Raw genomic sequence first — 15762 nt, forward strand, 5'->3', positions numbered from 1 at the left:
AACAAACAGACACACCCATCCTGGTAGTGACCACACCCAAGTTTTAGGACCAATCACAACACAGAGAAACTGACACACCCAAAGGAGTGACCACACCCAACCTTTACTTTAAGTAGTGATGCAAAATATCGATATTTTTCAACTATCGGTAGTGAAAAACTATCATAACCAAACTATCGGTATTATATCGATAGTATCGATAGTTTGGCAAACGTTAAAAACAAGTGAAATTACACAGTAATGGACAGGATAATCGTTAATTAACACGTTAGAGCATCATTATGATGAAACAAAGCAATAACATTGGTGCTTTCAACTGTATATTTTGAAATAATTCCATATTTCAAAAATAATATCTTCCAATTTTTTTGTTAGAAAATGAAAATATGAACGTGTATTTTTTGCGAAAATTGGCGAAAAAAACGATATTGATATATCGGCTTGAACTATCGGTTTGCCTGATGATGAAAAGTTGTACTTTTTGAAAAGATCTTTGCATTAAAAAGCATTAAAAATAAGGAGAGAGTTTTTTCTTTTTCCAATTATTGGACTCCTTAGTTTTGGTTCATTATTTACCTGTGGGTATCGTTATCAGATGAATTGTACTCCCTGATTACGAATACCTATGAAGTTAATTTGCACTTGGACATCCTTAAAAGGTACATTTGAGGAGGGGATTGCCCCAAAATTGAGTTTTTCGTTCAAATGCTTCAATATAATTTTTCCATTGATGAATTTTATATTTTTTCGCTGTGGGGGGGGGGGGGGGTGAGAATAACTTTTGAGCGGAGGGTAGGAAAAAATGAAAAATTTTCCACCCACATCGCCCCACCTCATAAGAAATCCATTTGATGAGATAGGTACTTACTCATAAAGAAAATAGGATCACAGGACCGCTGATAACTTCATTCAATGCGTTTTTTGACCAAAATGTGAAAAAAAAATCAAAATCAACCCGGTTCCCCCAAAATCCCATTCTGATTTCAAAGTTTTTTCTGGGGAGGGGGGTTGTTCCCCTCCTCTCCTCTGATTGGCCCATTTCAGATTTTTTTAGTCGAATAATAATCAAAATTAGTATTAGCTTCTTCCAAAAAAAAATGTTTCCAAATTTTCATTTTTTTTTTGTGGAAAACTCTAGATTTTATCATCTGAATATGCAATGCCTTTGGGGGGGGGGGCTAAGAAAGCGGAAAAATTCAACATTTTCTGCAAAACGATATTTTTTGTTCTAAGAAAATTAATTTCTGTCTCAAGCCGAAATATCATTGGAATTAAAATTTTGTCATTGACACCTTTAATACAAAAAAGAAAAGGTAGAGCCCTTCAGCCCCTTGTTTAGTTCATTACAAGTTACTAGGTCTGTAAATTATCAATTGTTCCTCAATTTTTTTTTTTTTTTTGCTTTACTGAACGCTGAATATGTGCCAGTCAATGGTGCCAAAACTTGATCATTGATTAATGATTCATTTTTATTTTCAAATCCTCGGTGCGAATAGAAGCAAAGAAAATTTGTATTTTTGATAAATATTCTGGTTGAACTTTAATACGAGGTGGAAATTGAACAGATTTTTCTCTGCAGTTTTTTGTGCTGACATCAAAACGAAAAAAGTTGTAGCAAATTTTGTGTAGAAAATAGAGATTCTTTGGTTACCTCTTGACCTTTTCAACTTCCAAGTTGAGCAAAAAATCAACGGAACAAGTAGCTCAGTTTTCGAGGCATTTTTCATTATAACGATCATTTTTAAACATTATTTTTGTTTTTCGAATTTACCGAGTGGTAATAGTCTTTTTGACCCTGTTTGTTTCCAAAGAACCATTTCTCCTTCAGTTTTCATGTAGGCAACTGGTCTAGCTTATGGTTTTTTTTATGGCGAGTTGTAAATAATAGGTACGTGTTGGTATCTAAATTTTAAATAATGCAAGTTTAACAAATCAATCACTCACACAATGCTCTTTCCTTGCATCCAGGATTACTATTGCGATCCGCCTCCCCCTCCCACCCGTCCCTTTCTAGAAACAAGCTTTTTTTACCGAATTGAAATGAAAAATACAGCAGGGTACGCTCGAATTTGAATTTTTCAATTTTTTTTTCAATTTCTCTCTCTCCTCTCTCGCAATAGTAGAAGATTATTTCACACCCCCAACCAGGTAATCACCCTTCGCAGAGATAATACATCCTCAGTATACAGGATTTTCCTACTTGGGCTCAATTTTTTTACAAAATATACGTACGTAGAAGTCTTTTATTTAAATACAATTTGATTTTGTACACAACAAACGATTAATTCTACACAAATAAATACAAGCTATACATAAAACATCAACAACTGGTACAAATTTAAACGGAAAAACTATAAAGAGAATAAAGAATATCTTCACCGAGGAAGAAATAGAAAACTTTTTTTTAAATTGTTTTTTTGTCTTCTACAAACATAAATACACGAAAGAAAAAAAAACAGTAAAGAACAGTGGGACGTATCGCATTGGTAACGTGTGGGACAGAATATCTGCAAAATGATGACAAAAACGTGAAAATAATCGCGGCTGGAGGTGGAAAAACAGCAAAGGCATCGAGAATATCTGTTGCTTTAAAACACTCGATTTTGTTTTTATGCATTTTCGGTTCAGTATTGTTGTAAATATGAAAAAATTACGCTTCAAATTCGTAGTAAACGGCCAATTTGGCGATTATTTGCACAACTATCCAGAATAGCAGCAGTACAGCGACGTAGCGAGTGAAGCAATCCAAGATGTATAATCTGTAACGTGAAAAAAAATTATTCGAAATTAAGATATAATTAAAAATTAGGCGCATGTCGACTTAAATCGTGAAGTTAATTATAGGATGTGTTTAGACCTGGTTTCCCTAATCAGCTCATGTTCGTAAAAAAAAAATCGAAGGGTGATTATTATCTTTATTAGTATAAACGGTGTATAATTTTAGGCTAATAAAATGATCGTTATGATTATCTATTTGTATAGGCATATAGAAAGTTATATAATTTGAGGAAAATCACGCTTCATCCCCCTGGTTATTTGAATTGGTTGCGATTAGAATTAATTAGTTGTTTGGTTAATAATTTTAACGATGAGAAAGATGAAACGATTTTTTTTCAGTTGCATGTTATGCTTGTGCAACGATGTCAGTTTAAAATGACACGAATTAAAAAAACTATCCTGTTTATTATTTTTTTTGAGACTTTTTGAGAAATTATATTCTAGATATTTATTTTAATGATTATCATGTTCAAAATATCTCTTTCGAAAAAAAAAATGGTGATTTCAAACTTCTCATCGTCGAGGCACAGGATAGACTACTTATCCAACACGAAAGTCGAATTGTCACACATTCGTTAACATTCTGTTCGTAATTATTGATCGATATACTCACATTCTCATTTTCTTCTGGCACTGAGGTATCGAAGCTGGATCTTCTTTGAGAATATAGTGTCTAGCTACCTTGATGGCGTTATCCATATAAGCTGTACGATCCTTGAAATCTTTCATCGTCACTGGGAAGATCTCCTGATCGGTGGAATTCATAGATTCTTTCAAATTCACCATGTTTTCAGTATCAAAATGCCATTCTCTGGTTGTAAAATATTGAAGTACTTTTTGACCTTGGTAAATCTTTTTCTGGACGTTAACCAAGCTGCGAAATGAAACGGGAGAAAAGGTAAAATATGAGACAATTCATCACGATATATTTATGTAGAGGTACTTGATATATTGTAGAACGAAAACTGCAGCAGAGAGAGAGAGAAAGATAATCGATTTGTATTGTTTTGATATTCGAGGCCAAGTCGGTCTGTATTTGGGTTTATTTTTAAGACTTACGACGTGGTGCTCGAGACGGAAATAAAATGTCGTCCAAGGATCTCTTAATGATTGATCCGTTTTTAAACAGATTTATACTTAATTGTGTTTTAGGATAAACGCGAACTAATCTATTGTAAATTAGAGATACCTATGATAGGAATTATGAAGAGGAAAAAAAAGGCATAATTACAAACGTGGTTGGCCAATTAACGTCATAATGAAATCGATGAAGTAGGCTGGAATCCATTGGAAAATGAACGAAATAATGACGTGTATGGTTTCGTTTGAGGTTATTCCTCCTGTCGGGTACCATAATACTTTTTCAAACGGGTACTTTTCGATCGCTTCTTTACCCATGTCGACTACGTCTTTCCAATATAGTGGTTTCATCTCGGATGAGGATGCATTGTAGACTGGTAAACTACTCGGTCTGTGGATTTGTCGAGAAATTATAGAGTTACATACGATGAGGAAATGGACTTAGTCTAATAATGTAAGAAAGAAATTGATCAGCGAAGAAGTGCTTGGAAATTCGGCTCAAAATATCTGGAAGAAGACTGATCGTATTCTGAGACTTATGATGGGAAATTTCATGCTCTGAACTTTTATTACCTCTCTTCATTTTTTTGTAAACTCAAGTTCTTATGTTCTAAATTAAAAAACGAAATCTCGATTAATCGAAAATATCAATTTTTGAAGGCGAAGAAAACTGCAATTTCGATCAATTTTTTCCTAACAAAAATTTGGACAAATCTGGAATAGTCGATTACTCGTGATAGAAATCAAAAATCAAAAATTCGATTTTTAAAAGACCGCTTTTTTAGAAGAAAAAAGAAGATATCGAACATGATCAATAAAATTAATAAATTATTTTGAGGTGCGATCAAACGATTTTCGATCTGAAAGTTCATTTTTGAAGCTAAAATTGATTTTTCATTTCGAAAATGTTCGATCATGAGTGATCGAAAATCACAAATGAGTCGATTTTTGATCCGGAAATAATTTCTAAGACTTGAGGCTAAAATTTTATTTTTCAAATTCCGAACTAAATTGATCACACGAGATTGAAAATTGCAAATAAATGACGAATTGATCGATTTTTAGGGTTCGATTGATCGATTTCATCGAACATAAATTCATATTTTTTGAAGCTAAAATTGATTTTTTTATTTCGAACATGTTCGATTATTTGAGATCGAAAATCGCAAATGAGTTATTTTTGAGATTCGATTAATCGATTTCCGATTACGATCGATTTTCGAAGGCTAAAATTTGTTTTCTTTTCGAATACTTATTTGATCATTTGAGATTCGATGAATCGACGTTTGATCCGAAAATTTATTTTCGAAGTTGTAATCAATGTTTTCATTGTAAACGTAATTGATCACATGAAATCGAAATCGCAAATTATTCGATTTTTTGAATTCGATTAATCGATTCTTGATCATGATCGATTTCTGATCTGGAAGTTAATTTTTGTTGTTGAAATTGATTTTTTCACGTGGAAGTGTTCGATCATTCAAAATCGAAAATCGCAAATAAATCGATTTCCAAAACTTTATTAATCAATCAATTTTACCATTTTGAACGTGATTGATGATATGAAATCGAAAATCGCAAATTATTCGATTTTTTGGGATTCGATTAATCGATTTTTGATCACGATTGATTTCTGATTCGAAAGTTTATTTTTGTAGTTGAAATTGATTTTTTCGCGTAGAAGTGTTCGATCATTGAAAATCGATAATCGCAACTAAATCGATTTCCAAAACTCGATTAATCGATTTTTCATTGGGAAGTGTATTTTTTTGACCGAAATCAGTTTTTCCATTTTGAACGTAATTGATGATATGAAATCGAAAATCGCAAATTATTCGATTTTTTGGGATTCGATTAATCGATTTCTGATCACGATTGATTTCTGATCCGGAAGTTTACTTTTGTAGTTGAAATTGATTTTTTCGCGGAGAGTTGTTCGATCATTCAAAATCAAAAATCGCAAATAAATCGATTTCTAAAACTCGATTAATCGATTTTTCATCCGGAAGTGTATTTTTTTGACCGAAATCAAGAACGTGATTGATGATATGAAATCGAAAATCGCAAATTATTCGATTTTTTTGAATTCGATTACTCGATTCCTGATCATGATCGATTTCTGATCCGGAAGTTGATTTTTGTTGTTGAAATTGATTTTTTCACGTAAAAGTGTTTGATCATTCAAAATCGAAAATGGCAAATAACTCGATTTCCAAAACTCGATTAATCAATTTTTCATCCGGAAGTGTATTTTTTTTGACTGAAATCAATTTTATCATTTCGAACGTGATTGATGATATGAAATCGAAAATCGAAAATTAATCGATTTCGAAAACTCGATTAGGTAATCAATTTTTCAGAAAAATCAACGTATCAGAGAAATTTGGAGGAGAAATCTCTGAGTTTTCGTGTTTTTTTAAAGATCATGAAATGACCCGGTGTCATATCCTCTCCCCTCCAAAATTGACCTTGAAGGCTGAAATTTGGCATATAAATTTTAAGGATGTCCCAGAAGCCTGTATGGGCACTTTGGGTTCCATTTTTCAACCCCCCTCCCCGCTATAAAAAAGCGAATTTGCTTTTCTGAAACGTAATACGATCTTACGTCATTACTGGAACCTCCCCCCTCCCTCTTTCTCCAAATAACTGAGTCTGTAATTCAACGTGTGCTTTTTGGAAGACCATCTAACCAATTTTTTCACAAATATGATTTATAATTTGATCCGGAAAATATGAAAATGAGAAGCGGAAGAGGGTTCTTGAAGCCCCATAGGGTGGTCAATTATAGGTCAGCTACAGATTGAAATAGTAACTGTACAAGACACGAATTAAGCAACTTACTTCGGTTCGTTAGCTATTTTCCATCCAACTGCTATTAAACTATTGGCTACTACATCAACGGCAACGACATCAGCTTTTGTGTCACCATCACACAGCATAGACCGCATTACTCCTTTACCTCCGGCGATTAGCAAACCTACCGGACCATTTAGACTGTCCACCCATCCTGGTAGAGGTTCTTTTATGCTAGGAATTACTGCAACATACATTCGATAAGAAAATTCAATATATCGATAAGTCTATAGATGAAAATTTCTACGAGTACGAGTGATAGACAGACGACGTCGTCGTATGTATAGTAACGAGGAAGATACAATAGTACATAACCGATTATAGTTCGGAAATCGAGTACATGGTATTTACATACCTATCGAAGGTCGTACAATCGCTATGGGCAATTGGGGGAAAAAATCCGAAACAACTTTTTCAGCGAGTCGTTTAGTATAAGTGTACGTGTTGGGATGTGGTTTGATTAAACTGTAACAAGATGAAGACAAAACCCGGTATACACATCATAAACAATCGTCGAAACTCGAATTGGATGATATTATTTATAGTAGACTGTAAGGTCGTTGTTATGATAATCGTGATGATAACTGATTATGGGTACTTAGTACATACCTCGGTGTGATTGTACCGGCCAGGTCAGAATATACCCACGTGACTAAATGCATTATATCGTAAGGATCTTCCATCGGTGGGAAAACAGCTTCGCGTGTTTTATCTTTATCACAGTAGCAGTAAGTTGTCGAAGTGTGTAAAAATGCCTGCAAACATAAATGACATAATACTTAATACAGGAGGCAGCAGGAATTCTGGTTATAAGATTGGGTGGGCCTCGTATGCCCTTAATGGAGAATTTTGTGCAATTTTATTGGGCATGTCAAGATAATGAGCTGAGGTTTCATCTGGCCAATGCTGAAGAAAACAGACTGTGAAAATCAAGACCTCTGTTCAAATTTTGTTTCTTTTATCCTTACCTTATGAAGGAGACATTCTAACTCGCAGATAATTTTTTGACCTAGATAAATCTAAATTGAAAGAACATGTAAAAATACACCACCAGCCAAAATTTCAGATGCTGAAGTGCATTTTTTGATTTTTGGTGAATTTTTGAAAATCAAATTGGGGCTAAAAACAAATGGAAAAAATCAAAATTTTAACAAATTCACTTAGAATTCTGAAATTTGGTAAGTACGCTATTTTCAGCCCCCCCCCGGGTGCCAATCGATTGAAAACCGTCTTAAGCAATTGTGGAGCCTCCTGGAGATTTTTGAAAGCTGAAATTGCCACCAAATTTTACCTAATGGAGCTGGAAAGCTAAAATTTAGCGTATACCCTAATTTTAACATGCCGAGTCAGAAGGAGGCGGTCTCAAGCCATTCTGGAGCCTCTAACAGTATTTGGAAGTTCCAGATTTTCAAAAAGTGCCACAAAAACCATCCAAATTGGTTTTAGCACGTCTAAATGCCATTGATAATTTTTCTGAACGACCCATGACCAGTGATAAATTTGAGTTTACTAGTTTCGTTAGGTAGAATTTTTTGGAAATTGGAGGCTCCAAAACGGCCCAAAATGGTTGAAACCCGATTACAGTAGATAGGGGGGGGGGGAGGGTCGAAAATAGATCACTTGGAGCTTACCAAATTTCAGAGTTCTGTGTCAATTTGGTGAAATTTTGATTTATACCCCATTTTTATCCCAAATTTGATTTTGATACATTCTCTGTGATCAACTCCCTCTCCTCTTAGGGCACATTGGATGGGGTTCGTTTTTCCAGCACTTGAAATTTCTCGTCATAATGCCCAAATTTGTAATCTGATTGCTGAAATTCGGAGAAAATTTGTCTGTGGCATTTTGAAAGTAGGTAATTGTTGAGAGTACTAAATTATTTGCCAAAAATTTAAAAAGTTCGAAGTTGAGCTTTTTTTTGAAAGCTCAGTTATGAAAAGCTTGCTAAATATCTGACCTTGAAAGTTGCAAATTCGAAAAAAAATCCAAGAATCATCGATTTTTATGATAATTACAACTATGAACTTTTCGTGATGTGACTCGAAAAATCTTTGAGGACACGGGGGGAGGGGGAGGTTTCAAAAGCACCAAAATGTACTAAAATTTCAAATATCGAGTGACATATCCTTTAATACGTTTTTCAGAACGCTGAATACGAATATGAACTCATTTTTTTTGATTTGGCCCCTCCAACACCCTCTATTAGTTCCTCAAATTTCCTAAAAATTGAAAAAATCCTGTGACATATGGTTTGCTTGGTTTTTGGGAACGCTGAATACGAATATGAACTCATTTTTTTAATTTGGTCCCTCCAACGTCCTCTATTGGTTCCTTAAATTTCCTAAAAATTGAAAAAATCGTGTGACATATGGTTTGCTTGGTTTTTGAGAGCGCTGAGTACCAATATCGAGTTATTTTTTCGATTGGAGCACCTCCAATGCTCCCATTGACCCTCAAATTTTCTGAAGATTGAAAAAAATTTATGTGTGGTATAATTTTTTCAATTTTTGGGAAATTCTGAAGATCAGTAGGATGAGGGGAGAGGGTGGTTCGAAAAAATAAGTAGACACTTGTATTCAATGCTCCTAAAGATCTAATAAATTACATGGCACTCAATTTTTTTCAAATTTTCAGGAAATTTAGACGATTGATCGAGGCGTTGGAGGGGTCGAATCCAAAAATTGAGTTGATATCCGTATATCAAACAATATGTCACACAATATTTGACATTTTTTAAAATTTTGATCGAAATTTTGGGGCTTTATGGACTCCATCTCCCCTGCCAACGATTCCACGAATCCTATCACGAAAATTTCATGATTATAGAAATCATAAAAATGCGTGCTTCCTGGATTTTTTTCTTCATATTATTTCCAAATTATGGCTCCAAAATTCTGCAAGCTTTGAAAAATTAAGCTTTCAAAAAAAGTACAACTTTGAAGTTTTGAAATTTTTTTGAAAATATTTTCAAAACTGGACTAAATTACCTCCAAAACGAAAAAATAGCCCCAAAAACGCTAAATTTTTTGAAAATGATATCTTTAAAATGTTTTTGGTATTTTCAAAATTCAAAATTCGAAAATGAACAATTACAAATTTTTAACCACCAAGTAGAATACTAAGAGTGGTCTTTGATTTTGCCAAAAATACCCTTAGTTGACGAAGAATTTCAAAAATTTTCCCAAAAACAGGTTGGGTAGAAGGTAAAAGGGTGATTCCATGTCAATTCGACCAAAAAAATGCGATTTTGAAAGTCATGTCTTTCGATTTCGCTCAATTTTTTTTACAATATCTAATCACCCAGTAAATAAGAAACCCGCAATCAATTTGGTCCCAGCCTCCTCAGGGGGTGGGTGGGGGGGCTTCCATTATTTTCACACTGTCTCGAGGTACTCAACTTCAGCAGCGCATTCCTCCAAAACTATGACACTTTGATCAAAACTGATTTCACAGTTCGAAAGGGCATTGAATTTTAAACTTTTTAAGCATTTTGAAATTTTCAAAATTTGAAACTTGAACTTTCAAATTGTAAGTTCAAATTTCGAATTGGCGCTGTAAGTGAGAGCTACCATTTAAAATTCTGAAAAAATTCCCATAGACGTACCTTTTGATGCTTTTTCGAGATATTCAAGTTTCGAGATGGGATCTTTTGATGGATGGGGAGCACCCCCACCCCCAATTTGGGGCAAAACTTTCGGAAAAAATCTGGGGCATGTGATATATCGAATTGTATGTTTTTGGTAGCGCTGAACACGAATATGACGTTAGATTTTCGATCGGACCCCATCCACGACCCTCAGCACCTCCCCAAAGGGGGTAAAAGTTCAAAATAGGGTTTTTTCGTGCGACACATCAAATAGTATGTTTTTGGTGACGCTGAACACGAATATGACGTCAGATTTTTGATTGGACCCATCCACGGCCCCCCCGCACACCCCCCTCCCCCCAAGGCGAGTAACTTGAAAAAAATTGTTACAATCGTGTGACACATGAAATAGTATGTTTTCGATATCACTGAACACGAATATAGCCGTAGTTTTTCAAATTGACCTCACCCATGGCTCCCAGAACCTCCCCCAATTGGTAAAAGTCCAAAAAATTGGTTGGAGGCCGTAGATGTGGTCCAATCAAAACTCTGATGTCATATTCGTGTTTAGCGTCACCAAAAACATATAATTTGATGTGTCACACGAAAAAAAACCCTATTTTGAACTTTTACCCCATTCGGGGAGGTTCTGGGGGCCGTGCATGGGGTTCAATCGAAAATCTAACGTCATATTCGTGTTCAGCGCTACCAAAAACATACAATTCGATATATCACATGCCCCAGATTTTTTCCGAAAGTTTTGCCCCAAATTGGGGGTGGGGGTGCTCCCATCCATTAAGAGATCTCATCTTGAAACTTGAATATTTCGAAAAAACATCAAAAGGTTCGTCTATGAGAATTTTTTCAGAATTTTAAATGGTAGCTCCCACTTACAGCGCCATTTTGAAATTTGAACTTACATTTTGAAAGTTCAACTTTCAAATTTTGAAAATTTCAAAATGCTTAAAAAGTTTAAAATTCAATGCCCTTTCGAACTGTGAAATCAGTTTTGATCAAAGTATCATAGTTTTGGAGGAATGCGCTGCTGAAGTTGAGTACCTCGAGACAGTGTGAAAATAATGGAAGCACCTCACCTGCCCCCTGAGGGGGCTGGGACCAAAACTCAAAATCGTTGGTCGAATTGACATGGAATGACCCAGAATGAAAAAATCCCTGTTTTTCGAAATTTTTCCAAAAATGTTTTCCGAGTGAGTTTCAAGTTTAAATTCAGAACAATTAATTTTTTGAAGGCCACTTACCTTTAAATGTTTCATCTCCGTGCACAACTTGAGTAACCTCAGTGTACCGGTGCAATTTGTATTAACAGCGCTTTTCAAATCTGCATCCATATTCAGCGCAGCTGCAATATGGAACACGACGGTGACTCCGTCGATCAATTTCTGCCTGTCTTTTTCAGATAAATCTAAATCTTCGGCGCTAATATCGCCCGCGATCACTGATACTTTTTCAAATATTTTCGGATTCTCATTTCTGAAATTATTATAAATCTGAAACAAACCAACACACGCAGTCTTATTGTACAAAGGAGGGAAACAAACCGTCGTGCTTTCAACGCTACCTATAGGAAATATTCGACCTTGAACTTGATGAGTAGGTAACTAGGTATACCTATAGACGAATAATACGATCGATGATCGAATGAATTTTCGCAAACAAGTGAAGAAAATATTCCACGTGCTAATTAAAATAGCTACAGAAAACTTATAAGTATCAACTTATCATACGCGTGAAAAAAGTGCGAAAAAAAAACTTTGTCTCGAGTTTTTTTTAATTTCCGCAACTGGACGCGGACGAGGCTTCGTGTTTCGTGTGCAAGTACACGAGTAATTACCTAGTTTAGCGAAACCGCGACATATTATCTAAGTATATTATTCGTTCAATTTACTATTACTGTTGTTATAATATTAACCTTGTTTTCCATGTTTAATATTTCCTCGATTATTTCCCCTCGCTCGCCAGATAGAGGTAAAAAGTTGCACTTGATGTAGTATAAACTATAGTATAATATAAATAGGTACAGAAGGTACTGTATAGATAGGTAGGTACTTACTGGATATTTGAATATTTTTTCAGCTCTCGAGTTGATGTTTTGGCCTTTTTTTGCTCTGATAAGAATGTAAATTGTGTCGACGTTTGGGCAACTGTGCAGTAATTTCCATAATAATACTTTGCCGATGAAACCGCTGACTCCGGTTATGAGTATTTTTTGGCCCGCGTAGAATTTACTTATATCACTTTCCGTTGACATTGTGAATGATCTGGAAATAATCAACAAGGGGTGATTAGCACGAGGGTTGACAGGGTACGAGGATTTGATTAGAATGCATGGTTTGATAAAATTGAAATAATTTATCGTTCTTGTGCTCAGCTCATTGTGGGATGGAGGAAGGAGGGGGGGGTTGATTGATTGAAATCTACTAAAATAGGAGGAAGGTACTCGTATACTTGAAATAATGCTCAAAAAATCGAGAAATATCGAACAAAGTGAAAACAGAAGTTGAGACATTGAAGCTGCGAAGTGGATTTCGAAATCGACCAAGAGGAAGTGGGGGGGGGGTGTGAAGTGGAAAAATCGTCAAAGAGATCATTTGCCCCAAATCAGCCAAAATGTATGCGATGGGTCGTGGATTTTTTGTTCATGTTTTTCTCGTCGATGAAGGTCATCAAACTGAGATGATTTTTGGTGCTTGAAAGGGAAATGTTTCATCAGTAACACGGCAGAAAATTGAATAAAATTTCTCACAAATTTACAAAAATTAACACTTTTTTGAACATGAAATTTGAACATGAAAAAATTCCCTGAAAAATGTTTGAAAATTCTTTTTTTTTTTAAATAATAAATTATTTGGAAAGAAACGAAAAAACATTTATGTGGGATTAAATATTTACAAAATAAATTATTCAAAAATTTTGTAAAAATTTGTAGTCATTGAATTTTAAAAAAAAAATAGAACTTTGTGATTCGACTACAAGATCAGCTAAAAATTTCCTGATTTGAAGGTATATTTTAAATTTATGGATAGGTCACAAAAAATTAAATAACTCAAAAATTATTTGTAAAAAAAAAAAACAGAAAAAGAAAAAAATAAGTACAATAGATTTTTCCTTACCAAAAATGTGGAAATAATTTCAAAAATTCGTTACCCTACTAAAAAAAAATAAAAAATAAATAAAACGTACAATGAAAGAAAAAATTATCAAAAAAACACCAAAAAAATGCACTTTTCACTGGCGCGAACTAATCGACGACGTAAAGGAAAAAAATATATATATCAATTATTCATATCGTCTGGAGCTTTAGGGCAAAAGTACACATACGTTTACACAGCACGCACCACAGGCGATTCAAGCGTTGTTAGCACGAAAACGCGCGACAGCGGTGGCGGTGGGAAACTCGATTACTCGACTGCAGAAATCATTTCACTTTTTTTTGAGAGGTTACACGACCAGTTGAAAGGAAACTAGAGGAAGTACGCGAGTTGAATTTATATTTATACGAGCGCAGAGCACGCGTTCTTCGGTTCGGAAATACGAGTATGAGCAGCCGAGAGGAGAGAAAAACCCGAGACGGAGGCGAGAGATCGATTAATGCAACGCGTCTGGTTGGTTTTCGGTAAACAAGTACTTACTCTATAGGTACGAGTACACCACTTGAGAAGAAGGCCAGAGCTGTTACCTATGTTGAAGATGGAGAGGTGGATAACTCTTTAGCGGGGTCGTAAAGGCGAAACGTAAGTACTCCAAGTGGAGGTGGTAGTTTGGTCCAAGGTTTGTTATAATATGGTTCGGATTCGAATGAATGAAGGGAAAAAATGTGAAAAAATTAATATTGTGTGAGATTTTGAAGTTTAGAAGAAATGGAAATTCGTAAAAAAGGTCATTTTGGGTGAGAAGTGTGAAAGAAGCCTTTACATTGATCATACGAGTGTTTTGAGTCATAATTTTCTGTACAATGTTTTTTCGCCAAATTTCACCTAATTTCGTTAAAATTTTAGCCACTTTTCTCATGTTTTCGATGATTTTAATGCTTTTAATGTATTTTTGTGTTAATTTTAGTATGCATTTTAAAAACGTTTTGTGTCATTTTTGGTCAATTTTGGTGTTATTTTGTAACTTTTTGGCAACTTTTAATAATTTTAATAGTTTTTTTTTGTGTCTTTATGGTTTTTTTTTTGTTTTTTCTTTAGGTTTTTACTCCCATACTTGATGCAATTTTTATCAAGTTTTCCCAAATTTTGGGAAAAATTTATGTTTTTGACAGTTTTTTTTTTAAATTTTATTACTTTTTTTGAGTGTTTATTTTTATGCCACTTTCAACACATTTTTGTAACTTTTATGCCATTTTTGGTAAATTCTGACAAAATTTCATCAATTTGTGGAGATTGTCAATGATTTTACGTCTTATTGATAGTACTTTTGGGTCTTTATATAATTTTCATAGATTTTCACTCTAGTTTTGGGAAATTTTGCCCGAATATTGTCTGTTTTTGGAAATTTTGAATAATTTTAATGCTTTTTAAACATTCTTATATATTTCTAATTTTCGAAAATTCGGATATTTCGTTAATTTTTGATAATTTTTCATCATTTTGATGATAATTTTGCGTTTTTTTCCCTATCATTTTAAAGGGTTCTTAAGCGAGCTGTAAACAATTTTTCCAAATTTTACCAAACGTCACTGGAATATTTCATGCAATTGTGTGCTGATTTCAATCACATTTGATTTTGATCAATTTTTCAATTTTTTTTTCGAGAGAGCCTACTCTTCGATTTAAGAAAACCGAGTCAGATCGAGAGAGCAGGTCCTAATCCTAATGCCTCTATAACCAAAATTTCAAATGCTGAAGTTTATTTTTGGATTTTTGGCAAATTTTTGAAAACTTGAAAAATTCAAAAAAAACTATTTCAAGGACCATTTTCAAATATTTTTCTGAAATACTGTACAATTTTTTTGAGTGAATGGAACAGATGAACTCATTCGATTTGTCTCCCAAAAATGCCATTCTGGAGCCTCCAGCAATATTATAGTTTTCTCTAGAAATTTAAAATCGCTCTGGAAGGACCAAAAATGATAGTCGGGAAGCCCGCATAAGGATCTATTGCACCCCTTCCTCGTCGATCCTCTGGGACAACCTTTTTCTTAAAGAAGGAGTTCTAAAGAACATTTCTAACCCTTATACTAAAAAAAAAGTGGTCTTACTTACAAAATGGCGGCCATTTTGATTGACAGGTCAGCCGAAATCGCAGATTTTTCGTTCCAACATATTATGACTTGCACGAAATTTTTTAAACCGTACAAAAGTAGATCGAAAGATTAGGCAACCATTTATCACCTGTCAAAATTTCAAGTGCTAAAGTGCCTTTTTCGATTTCTGGTGAATTTTTGAAAATTTTTGGGCCAAAAATGAGGGAAAAAACCAAAATTTTACCAAATTGACCAAAAC

At 34.3% G+C, this 15762-nt stretch overlaps 1 protein-coding gene across 2 annotated transcripts in view; it reads right to left on the bottom strand.

Annotated features, from left to right (window-relative positions):
* Nucleotides 1-2225: 2225 nt before the first annotated feature.
* LOC135845031 (putative fatty acyl-CoA reductase CG5065) overlaps nucleotides 2226-15762 on the bottom strand; it is a 31264-nt gene continuing 17727 nt past the window's right edge. Inside the window, exons 1-9 of one of the 2 annotated variants that reach the window (XM_065363476.1) lie at nucleotides 13429-13788; nucleotides 12369-12576; nucleotides 11557-11805; nucleotides 7321-7466; nucleotides 7067-7176; nucleotides 6700-6895; nucleotides 4010-4249; nucleotides 3392-3652; nucleotides 2226-2759 (exon numbers count right to left, since the gene is read on the bottom strand). In XM_065363476.1, coding sequence (XP_065219548.1) covers nucleotides 2651-2759; nucleotides 3392-3652; nucleotides 4010-4249; nucleotides 6700-6895; nucleotides 7067-7176; nucleotides 7321-7466; nucleotides 11557-11805; nucleotides 12369-12566 — 1509 coding nt within the window. In that variant the 5' untranslated portion in view covers nucleotides 12567-12576; nucleotides 13429-13788 and the 3' untranslated portion in view covers nucleotides 2226-2650. Of the gene's footprint in view, nucleotides 2760-3391; nucleotides 3653-4009; nucleotides 4250-6699; nucleotides 6896-7066; nucleotides 7177-7320; nucleotides 7467-11556; nucleotides 11806-12368; nucleotides 12577-13428; nucleotides 13789-15762 lie in introns of those variants that run through there. The other variant, XM_065363475.1, reaches the window with a different exon arrangement.

The sequence above is a fragment of the Planococcus citri genome, chromosome 4 (assembly GCF_950023065.1).
Source record: "Planococcus citri chromosome 4, ihPlaCitr1.1, whole genome shotgun sequence".
Classification (NCBI taxonomy): domain Eukaryota; kingdom Metazoa; phylum Arthropoda; class Insecta; order Hemiptera; family Pseudococcidae; genus Planococcus; species Planococcus citri.